The sequence below is a fragment of the Oryctolagus cuniculus genome, chromosome 6 (assembly GCF_051225735.1).
Source record: "Oryctolagus cuniculus isolate XC-2025 breed Fujian yellow rabbit chromosome 6, ASM5122573v1, whole genome shotgun sequence".
NCBI lineage: Eukaryota > Metazoa > Chordata > Mammalia > Lagomorpha > Leporidae > Oryctolagus > Oryctolagus cuniculus.
In genome coordinates this window covers 25,288,831-25,306,817 of record NC_142872.1, presented here as the reverse complement: position 1 = coordinate 25,306,817, position 17,987 = coordinate 25,288,831, and the positions used below count along the sequence as shown (strand labels likewise).

The window sequence follows — 17,987 nt, the reverse complement described above, 5'->3', positions numbered from 1 at the left end:
CACCTCCAAGTCTCCTTGGCTGATGCTCCGTGCTGTGCCCCCACCCAACTGTGACCCTCCCCTGCCCCTGGGAAACAGCACCCACTCCTGCCTGCCCCTGGGAACTGCTGAGAACCCCCCCCCCCCGCGCGCGCAGCTGGTCATCTTCCCTTCGCCCCCCACCCCAACTCCTATCTCCTAGGCTAGGGACCCGCAAGCCCAAGGATGATGTCAGCTGCAGCCAGCACAGCCCTGGGCCCTTCCCACCCGACCCCCCACGGTGCACAGACCAGGACGGGGTGGGCGGTGGGGATGGGTCCCAGTGGCCTCCGAGCCCCGCACAGCTGCTCTGCCTCAGCTCTCCAGGACAGCAGCCGAGTTCCGCTTCTTCCCTTCCCTCTCTGAGCTCGCTGGATCTCTCCCAAGTCAGCTCCACCTTCCTGACACTGCACGTGATGTTCCAGGAAGGGCCTTCTTGTCCTGGATCATGAAGTTTTAGATCAACTCATGTTTTTCCACCCTCATTTCCTCTTTTGGAAGTCGCCTAAAGCAACAGCCACATCCGATTGTGAGCTGAACTTGAGTGTGTCTTCCTCCGGCTCCCTAAGACCAGGTCAGCAGCCAGGCCTGGGGACTGACTTTGGTCTGCCTCTGGCACGAACGTCACTTCTCTCACCCCACGCACACACCCTGTTCGTACCCCAGAGTCTGGGCTCCCCTGTGCTCCCTGGGGCCAGGGAGCTCAAGGCCCAACTTGCCTCAGAGGGGAAGACTCGGTCCCCAGGAACGTTTTGCCAACCCATGGCTCTTGCTTGCACGATGCCCTGGGATGTACATGGAAAAAGGCACAGGTAGCACAAGGCAGGGCCCTGGGGCCACTTGTCACTGACTAGTGCCACCTGAGCACTGCAGGGAGTGCTACCAGGCTACTGTTAGCCAGTCAAGGAAATACTTCAAACAGGGCACCTGTCACAGCTCGGCACGTGCCAGCCATGGCCAGCTGGTCCTGGGTTTTGAGACCCTTGAACTAAGAGAAACGTGGCACCCTCAGACACCATGGGCAGAGCAGAGAGCTGCTTGCCTGGCATCAAGCTTTGGGCACCTTCCAAGAAGCAATTACGTGGGCCTGGCCAGGTAATTAGTAATTAATTGTTTATTTGAGTACATAATGTATTACATGGAAAAGTCAATTAGCACAAAGGGGGCTTTTTTTTCTTTTAACACAGCTCTCATAGACAGATGAGTGGTACAGAATTTGGACAATCTCCATGTATTCCTAGCAGCAAGAATTATCACGGGCCTCTGTTGACAGAACAGAGGTGTGCTCCTAGCTCACAGCGCTGAGCAGGGAGGCTGGGCCCTGCACCCCGGGGGAAGCAGCGGCTACGGACCAGCCCTCCGCAGCTGCCCCTGCTCTGCCAAGATTGCTCATTTCCCTCCACTCATGCTAGGATTGATGCGTGCCACCCACGCTCCAGGTCACACCGGGATCTGGATCTCCAGGAACGTTTTAAAGGAAAAAGTGGTTTTCTTTCCCCAAGTTTACGGCGTCGGAGGAGACGGTTTCTCAGAAGCACGTCACAAGCAATAAATTTTAAAACCGCGACACTGGACGGTGTGCAAAAGTCGGTTAGGATCTCTTAAGCCTCTTGCTGTGCACAGCAGAGGGCGGTGAGGCCCCCGCGGCTCAGGAGGTTTTGCACAGCGCGTCTTCCTATCCAAGCTAGGAGATGTGTCGACAACACCCAGGCTACGTTTCCACAGGATTCTGTTAGAACAGGCGTGTGCCCTGATTCTACCAGGCACCTGGGTGGCTGGTGGCGCTGGGTGGCGGGGGAGAGGCCACCTCCCTCCATGGTGACAGAGGCACCCAGAAGCTGAACCGTCACCACCCCAGTCACACCCTGCTGGCGCTTGCCCATCTGCTTACGTGGTCTCGACCTGTACCTTCTGGGGTACGTGTACAGCAGCTAGCAGCTCCTGACACCAGGGCCGGGTGCCATATCAGTCTTGTGTGCACATTATGTCATTTAGTCCTCACGACAGCTCCACAAGATCCATCCTTTAGCCATTCCCACGTTACAGACGAGGCAACTGAGGCCTGGCAGAGCCAGAGTTTGCACGTGACCCGCGTACTTGGTAATACCTCATCATAAGCACTTTCCTAGGCACCCCATGACTTTGTGGGGTGTCTCCTTTGGACAGCAGAGCTGGGTGGCATTCTTCAGCATAGGTTCACCTATGGATTTCATTCCCAGTCACAGGCTTTTCCACTAATGCTGCTTCCACGCAGTGAGGACTGAGTGCTTCTCTCTCTCTCTGTATGTGTGTATGTGTTTCATTCTCGTAATCCCCAGCCAGCCTTGAAACGTGCATCTAGCTTTATCAGCAGCCTTAACCATGCAAGACAAATCAGCCAGCTTCCTAAAGACGCCATGCCCAGCACACAGTGCCCTGACCCTGCTGTACTTGCACCTCCGTGGCACCCTTGGCAGCCTGACCTTTGGGAAGACTGGCCCAGCCCAGGACCCCAGGACCCCAGGACCCCGACACAGGCAGCCAGCGCGCCCACAGTGCAGCTTTCTTTGGGGTGGGCGGTCCCAGATACTCACGTTGATTTGCCACAGATTTTCCTCTGGTACCACTGCTTGCAGTTGGTGAAGTACTTCCTGTTGGTGCCGATGACCTTCTGCACAGCGCACACGTTGGGGCTGGGAACAAAGTAGACAGGTTAGCAAGAGGGACAGCACGCCCACCCTGCCCCAAGGTCCTTCCCCTCATGTTGGTCTTCCTGGGCCATCCGAACTTTGGAAAGATGGAAGAGAAATGGCCAATTTAGTTGTGGTACTGGTGTCGTCAGGGGGCAGACCTTGGCCTTGCCCATCTGGATGTCCGCCCATGAGGGACCTGTGGTGGGACCTTCATGGGGAGCTGCTGGGGCAGGGAGGCTACTGTGGCTCCGTGGTGACAGCCAGGAGTGATCTTCCCAAACTGGAGGCAGGCAGTTTCCCTGACGAACCGCAAGACAGAGGAACACAAAGCAAACACACCGAGGGCTTCCCCCAAACCCTGAGCTCAGGAAGCTCAGGGGCTCACAAAGCAGGGGGCGTTCCTTCACCATCGACTCCTCAGTTACTTTACATGTGTCACCCACAGGTGTCATTCCGCATGCACAGTGGTTGGCAGGAAGCCTCACCCAGTGGCCCCACCACCTTGCCTACAGGAACCTGGCCAAGGCTCCCATTTGGAGTTGGGTCACCGAGGGAGAAGTCATCCTCATTACTCCTCTGTCCCGTCTCTTATATTGTGGCTGTCACCTCCTGTCCTATAGGCAGAGGGGAGCGGCTCAAGGAAGCAGTGACATAAGGACCTGAAGACAGGAGTGCTAAGGCAGCAGAGGAGCACACAGGCCAGCAGCGGGGAGGTCTGGGGCCCCTCGCCCCAGCTGGGCCTGACCGAATGCCAGCAGATCTCTGAACCTCTGCTTGCTGCCTGGGATGCACAGTCCCCGAATAACCCCTGACGAATCCGTGCTGGCCACAGTCCAGCTCTACATCCTATTTATTGTTGTACGACCCTGGGAGTTCTTCTATCTGACCAGGCAGGAAACACTGACGGCTGATGGAGTCCCGGCCACTGGCCGGAGGTGTCTGGCACAGTCTCTGTGGACGCAGCGCCAGCATTCCTCTGCAGAATGACTTTCCACTGCTGCTGTCCTCAGGGACACGAGTAGAGCTGGGGGCCGCTGGGGTCCCTTTCACACCAGGGGTGGGGTGGTGGGGTGGTGGGAGTGGGCAGCAGACATAGGAAACTGACGCTGAAGTATCAAGCATTTCTGGGCCTCCTGCCCCTAGCACAACAGCACTGCCATTGAACTTGGACTTGAAAGCCAAGTGCTTCGGGGACTCCGTCCAGTTTTTGATTGTTGATATTAACAAGTATGACTGCATTTTTAGCTCTCGGTATAATGTTTCTGCTTCCCTCCGGCAGCACCGACGCAGCTGGGAGTCAGGAGAGCAGGCCACTTAGGACTCCCCCTGCAGCTTTCTGTGTTGCACAGTTGCTCTCTGTCTCTGAGCTAGTTTCACCACCTGTACAATGGGAGCGTGCAGGGCAAATGGACGTGAAAGCGGAGACGGCGTTCCCGTGCTTCGCGGAGCACACGGCATTTCCTGAAAGTGGCAAAGATGCTCTCCTTCCCGGGTCACCAGTTCTCACCGTGGCGCTTGAACAAGGTCATCCTTTCCCACAAGGTGCCACGCCTGTGCGTGCAAGGCCAGGCAGCCCTAGGGTATTTTCAGGGACAGTGCAAGTCCACGCAGCCATGCTGGTACCCTTTATATCCCACTTCTCGGCCCCATGCACCCACGTGTGACTGGGGCAGGACTGCTCCTGTGCCCGGGATCACTCTGCCTGTCACTCTGACTATCGGCCTCGCCAACTACACTGCAAGGAGCCCATCAAGAGGAGTGGCCTGCTGGGGTGTGGTGGGGCAGTGAGCGGATTTCTGAAACTTGTAATAAAAAGCACGTGCTGGCCAGTGCCGCTCTGGGCTCCCAAGGACAGGAGGTTTGCATAGCCAGGACCCTTGGTGGGGCCCTGCACTGTGGCCGGGTGGACAGGCCAGGCTGGGTGCCATGCTGCAGGGGCACCCCTGGGCTCTGCTCCTGACTCAAAGGTGAAGGGGCAGAAGGAACAGCCTTCTGGCAGACTGTGACATGGAACACAGCCTGGCCCACTGGCAAGAAAGCAGGGAGGGCACAGGTGAGCTGGCAGAGGTCATGAAAACACCGCATGCGCCGTGGGCCTCGCACCCACTCATCTTTCTGACCCTCCCTCCTAAGTCCAAGGGGAGTCTCCCCTTTCCCTGACGGCTCCTGGACACCCTGGTGCTCTCCTTCCCAGGACGACACTGAGGTTGGGGATGGATGTCATCTTCCCAGCACCACCTCCCCTCAGACGGCCCAAGTGATGCCAAAGCCACGGGCAGAGGATACAAGGGTAGTTACTCCCTAAAAGAGGCCACTGATACCCCTGGGGGCCCAGGGCACTGGCAGGTGTGGGGAGCCCAGGCCTTGGCAGCGCCTAGGCAGACAACTCTCTCACCCACAACAGTTTTTGGGTCTGAGGGCAGAGCTGCCCCAGGTGTGAATGCCAGGCCCCAAGGCAGTGGGGCTTCCCCTGGGGAAAGTCAGTACCACCAGGCTGGCTGGAAGCGGCAACAAAGCCAGCCCAGGTGTGAAGTAGCCATGACCTGCGTGAGCTGGGATGCAGAAAACTGCCCACCTCCACCTGGCCTAGGCCAGGCTCCTCAACAGCTCAGACCCGCTCAGACCCGCTGCCTGGGTTTGCCTCCCACACCAACACATCCCCTGCGTCTCAAGGGAGTATCTGCAGTGCAGTGTCCCACAGGTACAAACCTGGCTTCCGCTTTCAGATCACTCCAGGCCTGGTTCCAGTGCGTGCTACAGGACTGCGGGGAGTGGTCGGGGCCATGTGTCTTTTCATGACTCAGTTTCCCCATCCACACAATGAGCACAAGGCCCAGGGAATTCTGCTCTTCGTGGGGCAGAGGAGGAAGTGCTGTGATGCCAGGTGGTGGGTGCAACTACAGCCAAGTGAACTCTGGGGTGCCTGAGGTGCTGCCACTTGGGTGGCCCCCGCCTCCTGTCTGGGGTCATGGGACAAGGGCCAGCGCGGGATGGGTAGGGGTGTGTGCACCGCTGAGTGGGCTTGCCCTGGGCACCTTCCCACGGCGATTCTGGGAGAGCAGTTGAAAGCGCCACAGCCTCTGCCTTTTGGCTTGAGCTGGGGGTCGCTGGCCACTCCCTGACCTTTTCCTCCAGGCTTTCCAGCCTCCAAGCCGCACCTCCCTCCTTCCACCGCCTGCAGAGCTGGTCTTCCCCCGCGCCCCTGCCTGCTTTTCCTTTGGGTTTTGTCCCCTGCGCCCCTCGCTCTCTTGGATGCCTGCCCCCCGCGCGTGCGCTCGGAGCCCGGGGGCCCCCGTCCGTCAGGCGCCCCTGGCGGGGCGGCCCGGCTTACCCGTGCTGGCGGCCCCGGAGCCGGCTGTGCTGCAGCACCAGCTGGTAGGGAGACTTGGCGGGGCCGGCCAGGGTCGCGGCGGGGCCCAAGGCCAGCGCCAGGGCGAGGGCCAGCAGACGCACGAGGAGCGCCATGAAGCTGGAGGACGCGCGCGGACCGAGGGACGCCAGGACGCGCGAGCGGGCGGCTCCGGCGAAGTGAGGGCGCCTGGGCCGCCCGGGCCAGGTTAAGTAAGCGGCGAGCGGGAGGGAGCGGCCGCGAGGGGCGTGGTAGCGGCCGCGGCGCGGGGAGGGCGGGCCGGCCTGGCGCCTCCCCAGCCGCCGGCGCCCCCCGCCCGCTGCCGCGCCCGCGCTGCTGCTCCGGGCTCTGCCGGCACCCGCGCGCCCAGCGCTCCCAACCCGCCCTGGTGCTGGTGACACTGAGCGCTGAGCGGCCGCTGCCACTGAGGCTCGCCTCAAACCTCGCTCCCTCCTCAGGTCCTTCACGCCCCGAACCGAACCCCGGGACCGAGCACTGCTCTGGCTAACTAAACACTTCAGGCACTAATAGAGGCAGTACTGGCCCCCACAACACTCCGCATGCCAGCCGCACCAGTGCTAATGGAGAGACCAGCAAATCGCGAGGCGGGGTGTGTGGGCCCCCAGCTGTTCCTGGAAACCTTGGGGAGGCCATGCACTCATTCATCCCCCCCTCCCCCAGAAACCAGCTATGAGCACCATGCACCCCTGGAGGAGCTCAGAGCAGAGAAACATAGTCACCTGTTGAGGAGGCAGGTATGCACCCAAACACCTATTAGTCAGGAATAAGCCACAAGGCACTCCTAGCCCTGAGGGCTGGGAGGAGGAGGAGGGGGAGGATGGATGAGCAGACTCTTTCCAGTACTTTCTGAAAGGGCGCACAGCTGGGGAGTTCCATGGGCCAAGCCATGGAAATGGGCTGAGGCTTTCAAGTCCAGAGGCAGCACCTGGCCCAGGCAGGTGACCCTTGTCCTGTATGAAGGATGAGAAGGAATTCGCTATGCAAAATGAGGTGCACATTTAGGGAACTCGAGTTAACTGACAGGAACACGCGGGGAGGTGGAGGGAAGGGTAGGGGAAGAGTTAGGAGCACACAGGGCCCAGAGCCAAGCTCGGAGCCCTGGTGACAGGGGCACAGACAAGGGCTCGGTCAGTGTCCCAAGCAGGCTTTGAGTAGATCAGACAAGAAAAAAGCAGGCTGCAGGCAGGATCAGGTGACCAGAAGGGGCCATGGCAGAGCTTGGGAGTAGAGTGGGGATGGACAGTGGTGGGCCAATTGCACGGGTGTCAGGAGGTTGCCTGTGTACCTCACCTGTATACCAGGAACCAGCAAGAAAGAAGCCACGGGCGAGTATGGTGTCTGGGGCAGGGGCATTCTGGTGGGCAGTGGTGCTGTTCTGGGGATGAGGGCATGGAGAGAGGGGTCCAGGCCTGCTGCGATTTGGGATGATTATGATGCATCCCGCCGGAGCATCCCATGGGCAGTGGGACTGAAGATCTGGCATGGAAATCTACGCCTGGGTCATCCCGCAGCCTGGGGAAGGAGGGAGGAGACGGGGAAGAGAGCAGGCCTTCAGGAGAGGGAGTGCTGACAGCAGCACGGGTGCAAGCTGAGAATGGGGAGCTGCCATGGGACCCAGGGAGTCCAGGAGCGGGGGAGCTGTCAACAGCCTGCGCCCAGCACGGTTCCGAATCGTGTCCACCTTCTCAGAAACAGAGAGGTCACCGGGGACTTGGCTGTGGACAGCAGGATGCCTGAAGCCAGAAGTGGTGGCTGGTGGGGAGGAGAGGAAGTGAGTATTTTAAGGCTGTGCTCTAAGAAGCTTGTCAGGGAGAAAGCCTGGGAAAGTTGAGGGAGGCTCCAAGATGCTGGAACAGCACTGTCGGAAAGGAGGGGGATAGAGGCAGGTCAAGGCCACCGGCAGGAGTGGGGTAAGGAGAGGACTGAGGAGCAGGAAGAGGCTGACTGGGGTGGGAGTGAGTGCAGGGCAGGACACAGGGTTAAGGGAGATTGCAGTTCGAGTATTGACCGGACTGGGAAATCTGTTGGGCACGGAGGGCAAGGAGAAGGAGGGGCAGAGGTAAGCTCAAGGCTTGTGCCTGGGAGGACTGGGGCAGGAGCACTGCTCCCCTGGGAAAGGCGCACCTGTGGGTGAGCCGTGACTGCAGCTCTCTGTGCACAAAGTGCACGCACAGCCTCCGCATTTTCAGATGGAGGAGATGGATGGGAGGGAGCTGTATTCAGAGGTCTGGGGTTCAGGGAGGTGGAGGGTTCGGGCAGGCAGATCTGAGTCAAACACCCTAGTAGATGCTTGTGATTGCCATGGACTGATGCGCTCCCTCAGGAGGAGAAGCCAAGGGAAAAAGAGGAGGGGGTGGCAGAACCCAGGGGGACACCCACCTGGAGAGGTGGAGGAAGTGGGGCGCTGGCTGAGAAGGATCCCTGGGGGGGGGGGTCACAGGGGCCAGGGAGGACACTGGGGAGGGCTTCAGGGAGCCAGCAGGCAAGCAGGGGTCAAGCTGAGTGGTTGCTAGTGTATGGCTGGCACTCAGAAAGGCAGAGGCCATAAGGCTATACATACAAAGTTTCCTGGAGCACTGGGAGCTGGGCCTATATCTTTTGCATTGAAGACTAGGGGTGTTCTGCTGTGGCTTTGACCTTGAGTAGAGCCTCCTTGGCCTCCTCCTCACCCGATCTCCCCAGAAGGGAGAGGTGAGACATTTACTCCTCTGGCTACAACTGGGGACCAGTTCCTGTGTTGGGGACCTCTGCCACTTTGGGGAAAATGCTCTGCTTGTCCTCTGTCCAGGTGGGGACTGTACTGCTCCCTGGGGAGCACAGAGAAGCACATACTTGGGTCTGGAGTAAGTGGATTTTCCCAAACCAACTTTCTGAGAGGATAGGGTTGCACTTGCTGGCTCAGGGTCCCTGGACTGAGCTGCATCTTGACTTTGCCTCCTTTTTCCCCTCGTGATGTTTATTACCATTTTCTCTTTTCCCCTTGACCCAGAGAACATAGTAGGAAGAAGTGGTGATTTCCACCCCAGAAGATTCCATCTGCTGACTCTCTGCCTCAGCCCGTGAGCCAGTAGAGATGGATGTCCTTGGCAATGAGCCCACTCAGTGAGTCAAAAGCATGGTAGCTACGCTCATAAGCCGGGGAGGTTGGATTGGCCGGGGTGAAGGTCCAAACCGCAGTGCCCCATGGATTGGCATCCGAGTATGAGCTGCTGCTCAAATAACCCCTTTGTGGAATTGGGGTGGTCCTGACCACAAGGCTGGGGGAAGAACTGAAAGAAAGTTCTTGGGATGGGTGTACACTCCGAGGGGAGGAAGCAGCAGTTGGAAATGTTGCTTGATGGTTGACACTTACAGCTTGGATCCCCGAGCCAGTCTTCGCCAGTGAGCAACGGCACTAGTGTAGCAAATGTGTTGAGTGCTCTGGGAGCCCTGACTTGGGTTCCAGTTCCTGTCCTGCTACTTTTCAGCTGTGTGGCCTTGAGCAGGCTATTCAACCTCTTAGAGATAATAATAAAACCTATCAGGGCCAGAGTTGTGGCACAGTGGGTTAAGACACTGCTTGCAACACAGGCATTCCATATAGTGGCACCAGTTTGAGTTGCCATTGCTCCACTTCTGACCCAGCTCCCTGCTAATGCACCTGGGAGTACAGAGGACAATGGCTGAGTACTTGGGTCCCTGCTACCCACATGGGAGACCCAGATTGAATTTTGGGCTCCTGGCTTTGGCCTGATCCAGCCCCAGCCATTGCGACCGTTTGGGGAGTGGCCAGTTGACATGAGTTGCTGCAATTCCTGTTCCCTCTCCCCAGGAATTATTCTAGACAGTAGAGGTCACTGAGAAGGCAGGAGACTTTCGTGGCTCTAGAAGTAATGACCTGAAAATGCTCATTTAATAGACTGAAAGCAAAACCTCTCTCTGCTGCAGTCTGACGGCTTGTCACAGGGTACTGGAAGGTGCAGCATCGGCTGAAGCCCAGACGCTGGCCCCAGGACGGGGCACGCTTGGCTGCGTGACAGCTTGTAGGGAAGCCGCGCCTTGGATGCACGAGGCTGGGAGCCTCCAGCAAGCGCTAGGGCTCTGGGGCAAGTCGGGTGATGCCGCTGGACTGCACGTCCCCCATCTGTAAACCTGACGTTCGATGACTGGAGTTTTTCCATGAGCTCAGGGCAGAGATTACAGTAATGCTTTACTCACTGTTCAGATATTTAAAGAAAAAAAATCCCCACTCTGCGCCCTCCCCTGTCACCCCCTGCAGAGCCATACAAGGCAGCACCCCCCTAATGCGGGCATCCTCCCACCCCGGAGCCGTGGTGACGCAGCCCTGGAAGGAGCCAGATCCTCCGTCCCAACCCCGGGCAGGCGCAGCACACCAAAGAGCCTTTCACTGGGAAAGGATTTTTTTTTTTTTTTGGTTGTTGTTCTTTCCATGTCAATCTAAAGAGGAGAAAATGAGGCTTTTTTGGAAGAATAACTACTCGAAGTACTAGCTACTTTCAAGAAATGAGTGCTTTTGCAGCCTGCGGCACACACGAGATCTCTAGTAGTGTTTGAAAATAACCCTGTGGTGCATGACAACGGGACTCGACCTCTAAAGTTCCCCATGAAGGAGCCCTGGAGAGAAATGGGTTCTGGGTCGGGGGGTGGGGGGAGAGGGAGGAGAGCTGGCAGTCACAGCTGCCGGCCCCAGGCCTGCCAGCAGCCCCGCTTGCCCAAGGCCCTAGTGATGTGAGGGCATCAGCAGAGCCGGGGGACACAGCCAAGATCGTTTCCAGAGGGAACCTGGTCTCCTGAACTCCTCACCATGTGGTTTATTAGAGAACTCTGGGAATCCATTCCCCACGAATTGCTAGTGAGGACGAAGGGTGAGTTTGGGCCAGAGGACAAGATCACATCCGGGGGGGGCGGTGCCCCGACCTTGTTAACACAGAGCCTGTGACACAGCACTTGACACACAGCGGTCATTCCATCCCAGAAACACCTGCGCTTCCTGAAATTAAGGAGCAAACACAGTATGTTTGGGGGATTACATATCTCAGTTTTCAGGAGTTGTCTTTTGCCACTTGGCCACGCAACATGTGATCTGCAAGTAGTAGCATCAACACTACCCCAGAGCTTCATGGAAACACAGAATCCTAGACCTCCTCCAGACCTAGAGTCTGACTGCATTTTCACGAGGTCCTTCAGGAACTGATACGTGTGTGGGACAAGCACGGCCTACACGGTCATGTTAGATGGCCAGAGCTCAGATCTGATTAAAACAGGACTGCACGCATGTAGCCCTTGTCACAAAAAGGAGTACATCTGAAAACATGTGCCAGGGCTCTCCGCTCACGCAGGGGCCCGGCACACACTGTGGATGAGCAGTTTTTCCTCTGGGTGTGGTTGGATGCACAGTGTCTTCCACACACTGAACAGGGACAGGAAATTAGGTTCTGTCCCAGGCATCTTCCATTCTTCCCTTTCAAGGCCTGCATAGGGTGCGGGTTCGGACCACGGTAATAGCAGGAACTAACAACAAACCTGCGGCTTTGGGCGCCACGATTGACAGCAATGTGACAGCTGTAGCTGTCCTCAGGAAGGCATTAGGTCCCCAGTGTTTATCTCTGAAATGACTGGCTGCTTTCACAACTTCTCCAAACACTGGCTTTCTTAATCAGGGCTTGCCAAATGCTACTTGTTGGTGGGAATCCAAATTTATTTTCTAGGGAAATTGATTTTTCACCAGAGAATTCCATTGATTTGGCTCAGCTAAAATATCTTAGAAGAATCCAGAAGCAGTGTTGAGGTTGCTTTAATTGCCTGACCTCAAATATTTTGCAGAGTGATGCCTACAACTGGTTGCTGGTTTGAAGAGCAAAGCTTCCCTGCCTGTTTTCTCTGCTCCCCTCACACTTCCTCACACGAGGGCAAAGGCGCCAGAGACAGAGACCCCACCCAGCAGCAATGCATTCTAAAGCACGGGACTCCCCCCCCCCCCCCCAGCAGCTCCTTCCTCCTGCTCCTCTTCATTCCTTGGATCTTGCAAGGTTGGAAACCTCGCACTCAGTTCTGCCTCTCCCCCCTTCTTCCGGTCCCGAGACTCTGCAAGTGTTCTTTCCCGATCTCTCCCAGCCCCCGCCACTCGAATGCCTCACCGCCTCCACCACAGCGCATGATGCTTTCCCTGCAACGCCAGCTTTGCTGTTGGGACACTTTGCTCAGGCGCGTTCCCCGGCTGTTCATTCTGCAGGCTTTCTCATGGATGCAGTCTCTCCTTGGCCTCACAGCTGGTCTTCACAGTGCGGCCTCCTGAGACTCTTTGACAGTCTCATACTAAGCCATGCTGGAGCACAGGTCACATATGCTGATCCGTTTTGAAAGGTCTGGCCTACATCCCTCCCAGGGCAGCACACGCCTAGTCCAGGGGGAAGGCCAGGACAGATGGAGACGCTTATGGGCGCTGCGTTAGGGGGCTGCGCCATCACGCACCTTGCACTGCATTGATCTGTGTGGTCCTGGCTCCCTCCACAACCTAGTGGGCATTCGGTCCCATCACGGAGCAGCGAGTGCTCCCACATCGCATCCTGATTCTCTGGGTATTCCCCCAGGCTAAGTGACAGAAAGTCTCAGCTTCCTCAGCGGCAGTACTGCGCTGGCGTCAGGAGAAAGGAAGGCAGGCTGAAGCGGCTGTGGCTGCTGGCTCTACAGCAGCCATTCTGCTAAGCCGCCTTCCAAGACCCCAAGACTTGGCCCTTATCCTGACATCACCCCAACCCACCCAGCCACAGAACACCCTGGACGTTTGAGTCCATGGCATAGAAGCAGGAGTGTGTGCAGATTGCAGAGCCTGCATGGTGAGGGCCATCGCGTTTTGCCTGTGTGGTTTTACACCCTGCAGCCTCTTCAATGCCTAGCTTGACACCATGGCCCTGGCAAGAAAGGAGAAACTCATACCCCATGCAGATGGCCCCAGTGTACCCAGATGGACTTCTCTGGACTCTCCACTCCCCCTCAGCCAGCGGCTTAGAAGCCAGGGCCTGGGGCAAGGTCTTAGTATTGACTGGCTGTAGCACCCCCTCCCCAGTTCTCCCCAGAATTTCTCCCCCAGTCGCCCAAGTGGGGAGCTCCTGATGGTCCTCCGGGCTCTGAACAAACCACACCGTGGCTGGCAGCTAAGAACACAATGTCTAGGATGATACAGGGAGACAGGGAAAGGGACTTGGGCCACTGCTTCTATGCCACTGCCGGGCATAGATCCAAAGGAAACAAAATCAGCATGTTGGAGGCTGCAGCACTACTGACAGTGGCTGAGATGTGGTATCAGCCAAGGTGGCCATCAGTGCATCAAGGGCTCGGCAAGACGTGGAATGGCGCAGGTGTTGTGGCACAGCGGTTAAGCTGCTCTGGGGAAGCCCACATTCCATATCAGAGTGCCTGGGACTGAATTCTGCCTCTGCTGCCCATCCATCTTCCTGCTAATGTGCATGGGAGGCAGCACATGACGGCCCAAGGGCTTGGGTTCCTGCCTCCCATGGGGAGACCCGGCTGGAGCTCCTGGTTCTTAGCTTCCGCTGGCTCAGCACTAGCAGATGGAAGAGCTCTCTCTTTCTGTCTCTCTCAGTCACCTCCTTTCTAATAAACAAATAAATAAACCTTTAAGAACACAGAAAGAAAATGTGGTATGTATACACAATGGAATCTTAACCATAGAAAGATGCAAGTCTTGCAACTTGCAGCAGGTGAATGGGCCTGGGGGTTACTATGTAAGAGAAATAAACCAAGCACAAGAGGACAAATAGCACATGTTCTCACTCATTGGTGGAGGCTTAACAAGTCCATCTCCTAGAAGAGAGTAGATAGAGACCACTAGAGACGACGAAGCAGAAGGGGAGTGGGGCGGGGGCGGGGGGGGGCGTTGAGAGAAGTTTGAGAAGGAGCACCAAAATACAGCAGGATGCGAAGGACTTCTTGTCTTCTACAGCACAGGGAGGGAACTACCGTCTGCCACGATTTTTTTTTTTTTTTTTTGACAGGCAGAGTTAGACAGTGAGAGAGACAGAGAGAAAGGTCTTCCTTCCGTTGGTTCACCCTCCAAATGGCCGCTACGGCCGGTGCACCGCGCCGAACCAAAGCCAGGAACCAGGTGCTTCCTCCTTGTCTTCCATGTGGGTGCAGGGCCCAAGCACTTGGGCCATCCTCCACTGCCTTCCTGGGCCACAGCAGAGAGCTGGACTGGAAGAGGGGCAACCAGGATAGAATCCGGCGCCCCAACCGGGACTAGAACCCGGGGTGCCAGTGCTGCAGGCGAAGGATTAGCCTAGTGAGCCGCAGCGCTGGCCTGCCTCAATTTTTTAGATTTCAAAATGGCCAGAAAATAAAAGTCTAAATGTTCCTAATACATAAAAAGACAGCTCTGTTAGGAAATGGGCATGCTGTTTACTGATTTGATCACTGTACATTGTATCCATGTGAAATGGGCATGCTGTTTACTGATTTGATCACTGTACATTGTATCCATGTGTCTGATAATCATACTGTGCCCCATAAACACGGACAAATATTGTGTCAATTAGAATAAAGACAAGCGCAGCAAGGGCTGACCTCCAGGCACCTGCAGATAAGGCTGTGGGTCCCAGAATGAAGCGGACAAGCAGTCCGAAGAGTACACAGACAGGCATGCATGGGCACACATGGGCCACCCCGAGCCCTTCCTGCATGGAGTCACTCTGTCCATGCAAGACTGGGAGAGATGACAGAAGTCGGCAGAGCAGTGTTGAAGGCAGCAGACAAAAGAATAAGGGTCCAAAGGGAGGCAGTCCGGCCCCTGTGTCTGCCCTATCAAACTCCCTGTGTGCACCGTGCCTCCTCCTGGGGGTGTAACTCCATAGCTTCTGACACCCCTCAGACCTCCTTGCACAGATGTTTGCTGAGCAAAGCCTCCCAGGTCCCAGGCAGCCACTGTGGTGAACGAGGCAGCTGGCTGGCACAAGGCCAGTCGCCCCTTCCCCAGACAGGCAGGGAACTGGGCTGCCGGATCCGCAGTGTGGATTCCCTAGGAGACCAGGGTTCCTTTGAGTGAGTTCACTAGAAGTCCTCAGCCTCCCTCAACAACCCCACCATCATGGCCCCAGCAAGAAGAATGTGCTGTGCTTGGAGCAGAGTGGACTTGGGTGAGCCGGCGCTTCCCAGGCATGGGGGCCATGACAGCGTGTCAGCCCAGTGCTCCTCCAGTGCCCACTGGTGACTCTGCCCTCCCATTCACCCCCAGGTCTTCCTCTGCTGAAGCCTGCAGAATCTCAGTTAAGTATGGAAAAGCTACTCACCGACACAGACAGCAGGGGAACTGCTTCCTTAAACCCCCGGTAAGCTCATGCCTGCCTTGCCCCCAGGGTCTGGAAAGAAGCTGGAGGGGTGTGCAGCCCTGACACCTGTAGCCTCCCCGGAGGGAACACGTCACAGCCCAACCCAACCTGCCCCCGGGGGACCCTCCATGCATAAATTTCTGGTCTCAGCTCCCGCGGGATCCTTAAGCAGGTGGGAACTGGAGTCAGCAAGCTCCAGCCATTCAGCACGAGTTGTCCAGATCCCTACTGAGCCTTCTGAACTGTCTGACTTTCTGGTTGGCAAGACAGATCACTTTCTTTCCTTAATGCATTTCACACTGGGGACAGCCCAAGATATACTAAGCAGTCGTTTCTCTTTAAGCACCAGGAAAATTTGTAAAATAAGAAGGGAAAGGTAATTTCTTTTTTGGGGTGGGGGAGTTACTTGGCATAATTCCAAGTGTGACAACACTCCGGCAGGACACATTAAATCTTCTTTAATTCCTCTTTTACTACTGATCAAATCTCAATGATCTGCCAGATAATTATTCAAACTAACATCATGGTCACTTTAATATTTAATACACCGAGATCCTAAGACAAGAAAGAATGGGAATGACCCCTGAAGACTGTAGGAAAGATCGGATCGCGCACGCGAGCACATTTGTGAAATAACAGTTGACCCAGAGGTTGTCAGTCTTGTTATTCTACCTCCCTAAGAAATGGTTACTGCCAGCATACGGGCAACCAGCTTGCTCCAGAAAGCAGCTCTTGACCGAATCTACACTTAACTCAACGCCGGCTAAGAGCCCAGTCCAGAGATGGCTGAGTCATTCTCGGCCCGGAGGCCCGGAGGCACTCGCAGTCTGGTGGGGAGCCAGCGGGGATTGGGGGGGGGGGCACAGACAATGAAGGAAGTGGCTAATGTGGGGCTCTCTCTCGGAGCAAGGAATGCCAAAGCAATGCGCCTAGCCACACAGCCCACGGCAGGGGTGGGAGGCAGCAGGGCCTGGGGGGAGGGGAAGGAGGTGGGAGGGAAATGAGCTGAAGGGGGATGGGGGGTGGGATTCTTCCCAGAAGAAGTGATTCATCGTCTGCTTGGGAGCCAGGCCAAGGCGGCAAGGTAGACTGCAACTCATCAACCCAGAGCCCGGAGACAGGCTGAGTGCGAAGACAGAACTGCTAGTCTGCATGTCTGCTTCTTGTTAGTGCTTTACCTCGCCTGAGACGCACGAGGACCTGCAAGGATTGCTTCCCTGCACATTCGTTCTTCCTGGCCAAAGAGAATGGCCTTCTGATGTTCGCATTTAAGGTCACCCTTTTATCCCTCTCTGCTGTACGGAGCCGAAGACGCTGCACAGCCTTAGCCTTGCATTGGTCCTTGTCAAAGAGAGACCCAAGTCTTCTCCATGGCGCTTTTCAAACTCCAGAACTCACAAGCCCTGAAGCTGACCCTGCACGCCGCTGGGTTGTATTGGCATCTTGTGGGCACCATCCGCAGCTAACACTGCCTTGCCCTGGCGCTGTGCAAAACACAGTCCAGCTCCTTCCTAACTTCTAAGTTGTTTACAGACTTAGGGAGGCCAGGAAGGGCAACAAGTGTGTATCTGTGTGATGTGCAAATAACAGGCTTGCTTTGTGTCCAAATCCCGAACGTTTGTACAAATCCTGTTGAGCCCTAGAGACAGAGGCAGCTGAGTTCTGCCAAGCTGGGGAGGGGTTTAAGCTTAAGACAGAGCTTAAAAGGACTTGGCTGAGTAATTAAAGTACTACACAGTATGCAGCTCTGAAACCTTGTTTATTTAGACACAAAGTCCATCCGAGCCCCCTGGTAAGACCCTGGCCTGCTTTCATGGAGTGCCGTGATAGCCGGGGCCACTCTTCCTCCCTTCGGTTCCTGTAACTCACTCTGGGGACCCAAGCCGATCACTCTAAACCAGCAAATTAATAAACAGAGCGGCAGAAAGGAAGCCTCCAGGGTCATGAGACGCAGGCCTCCTTGCCTCTTCGCTCCCCGTAACTGCTTCCAGATGTGGGGGTTGGCGCGGGATCCGCACGGTGACGAGAACAAATGCAAGGCCTTTCTTCCTTGCTAAGAGCAGGCGGCTACTGGTCCCGGCGGGTCGGCCTCTGTGGTTTCATCTCCGAGGACTCACTTGGCTGCAAGCACTCGCTGTTGTCGAGGGCTTACCTCGCACAGACCGCAGAGTGGATGGCAGCCAAACGCAGGAACCTCAGGGAAGACATCTCCTGAAAAGGAAGGTCGTGGAAAGTTCCCTACTTATCACAGTCGTCCTAAACGACAATGAGAGATGGAGGCTGGAGCTGGGAAGAAAACACCCCACCACCAAGGCAATGGCACAGGGGCCGGCGTTCGCTCGGGAACCTGACCCACGCAACGCTTGCTTCCTCTACGGCTCCAGAGCGGAGAGGTGAGGGATGGTTGCTCTTGACTTCAGGGTGCTTACAAACACAGAGGTCACGGACCCATGAAAGCAAGCCAGGGAGTGTCCAGCGCCAGAGGAAAGTAGCCAGCGAAGGCAGCCTGGAGGACAGGCCTAGCAGAGGACTCACCAGGGCGAGTGGGCCTGCTTTCAGGAGAGGAAAGTGGCACGCAACGGT

At 56.6% G+C, this 17,987-nt stretch overlaps 1 protein-coding gene across 2 annotated transcripts in view; it reads right to left on the bottom strand.

Annotated features, from left to right (window-relative positions):
* Window positions 1-17,987, bottom strand: part of TGFBI (transforming growth factor beta induced) — a 55,478-nt gene that overhangs the window by 22,680 nt on the left and 14,811 nt on the right. Inside the window, exons 1-2 of one of the 2 annotated variants that reach the window (XM_002710222.6) lie at window positions 6,022-6,226; window positions 2,592-2,690 (exon numbers count right to left, since the gene is read on the bottom strand). In XM_002710222.6, the coding sequence (XP_002710268.1) occupies window positions 2,592-2,690; window positions 6,022-6,155 (233 nt within the window). In that variant the 5' untranslated portion in view covers window positions 6,156-6,226. Of the gene's footprint in view, window positions 1-2,591; window positions 2,691-6,021; window positions 6,227-17,987 lie in introns of those variants that run through there. The other variant, XM_089335893.1, reaches the window with a different exon arrangement.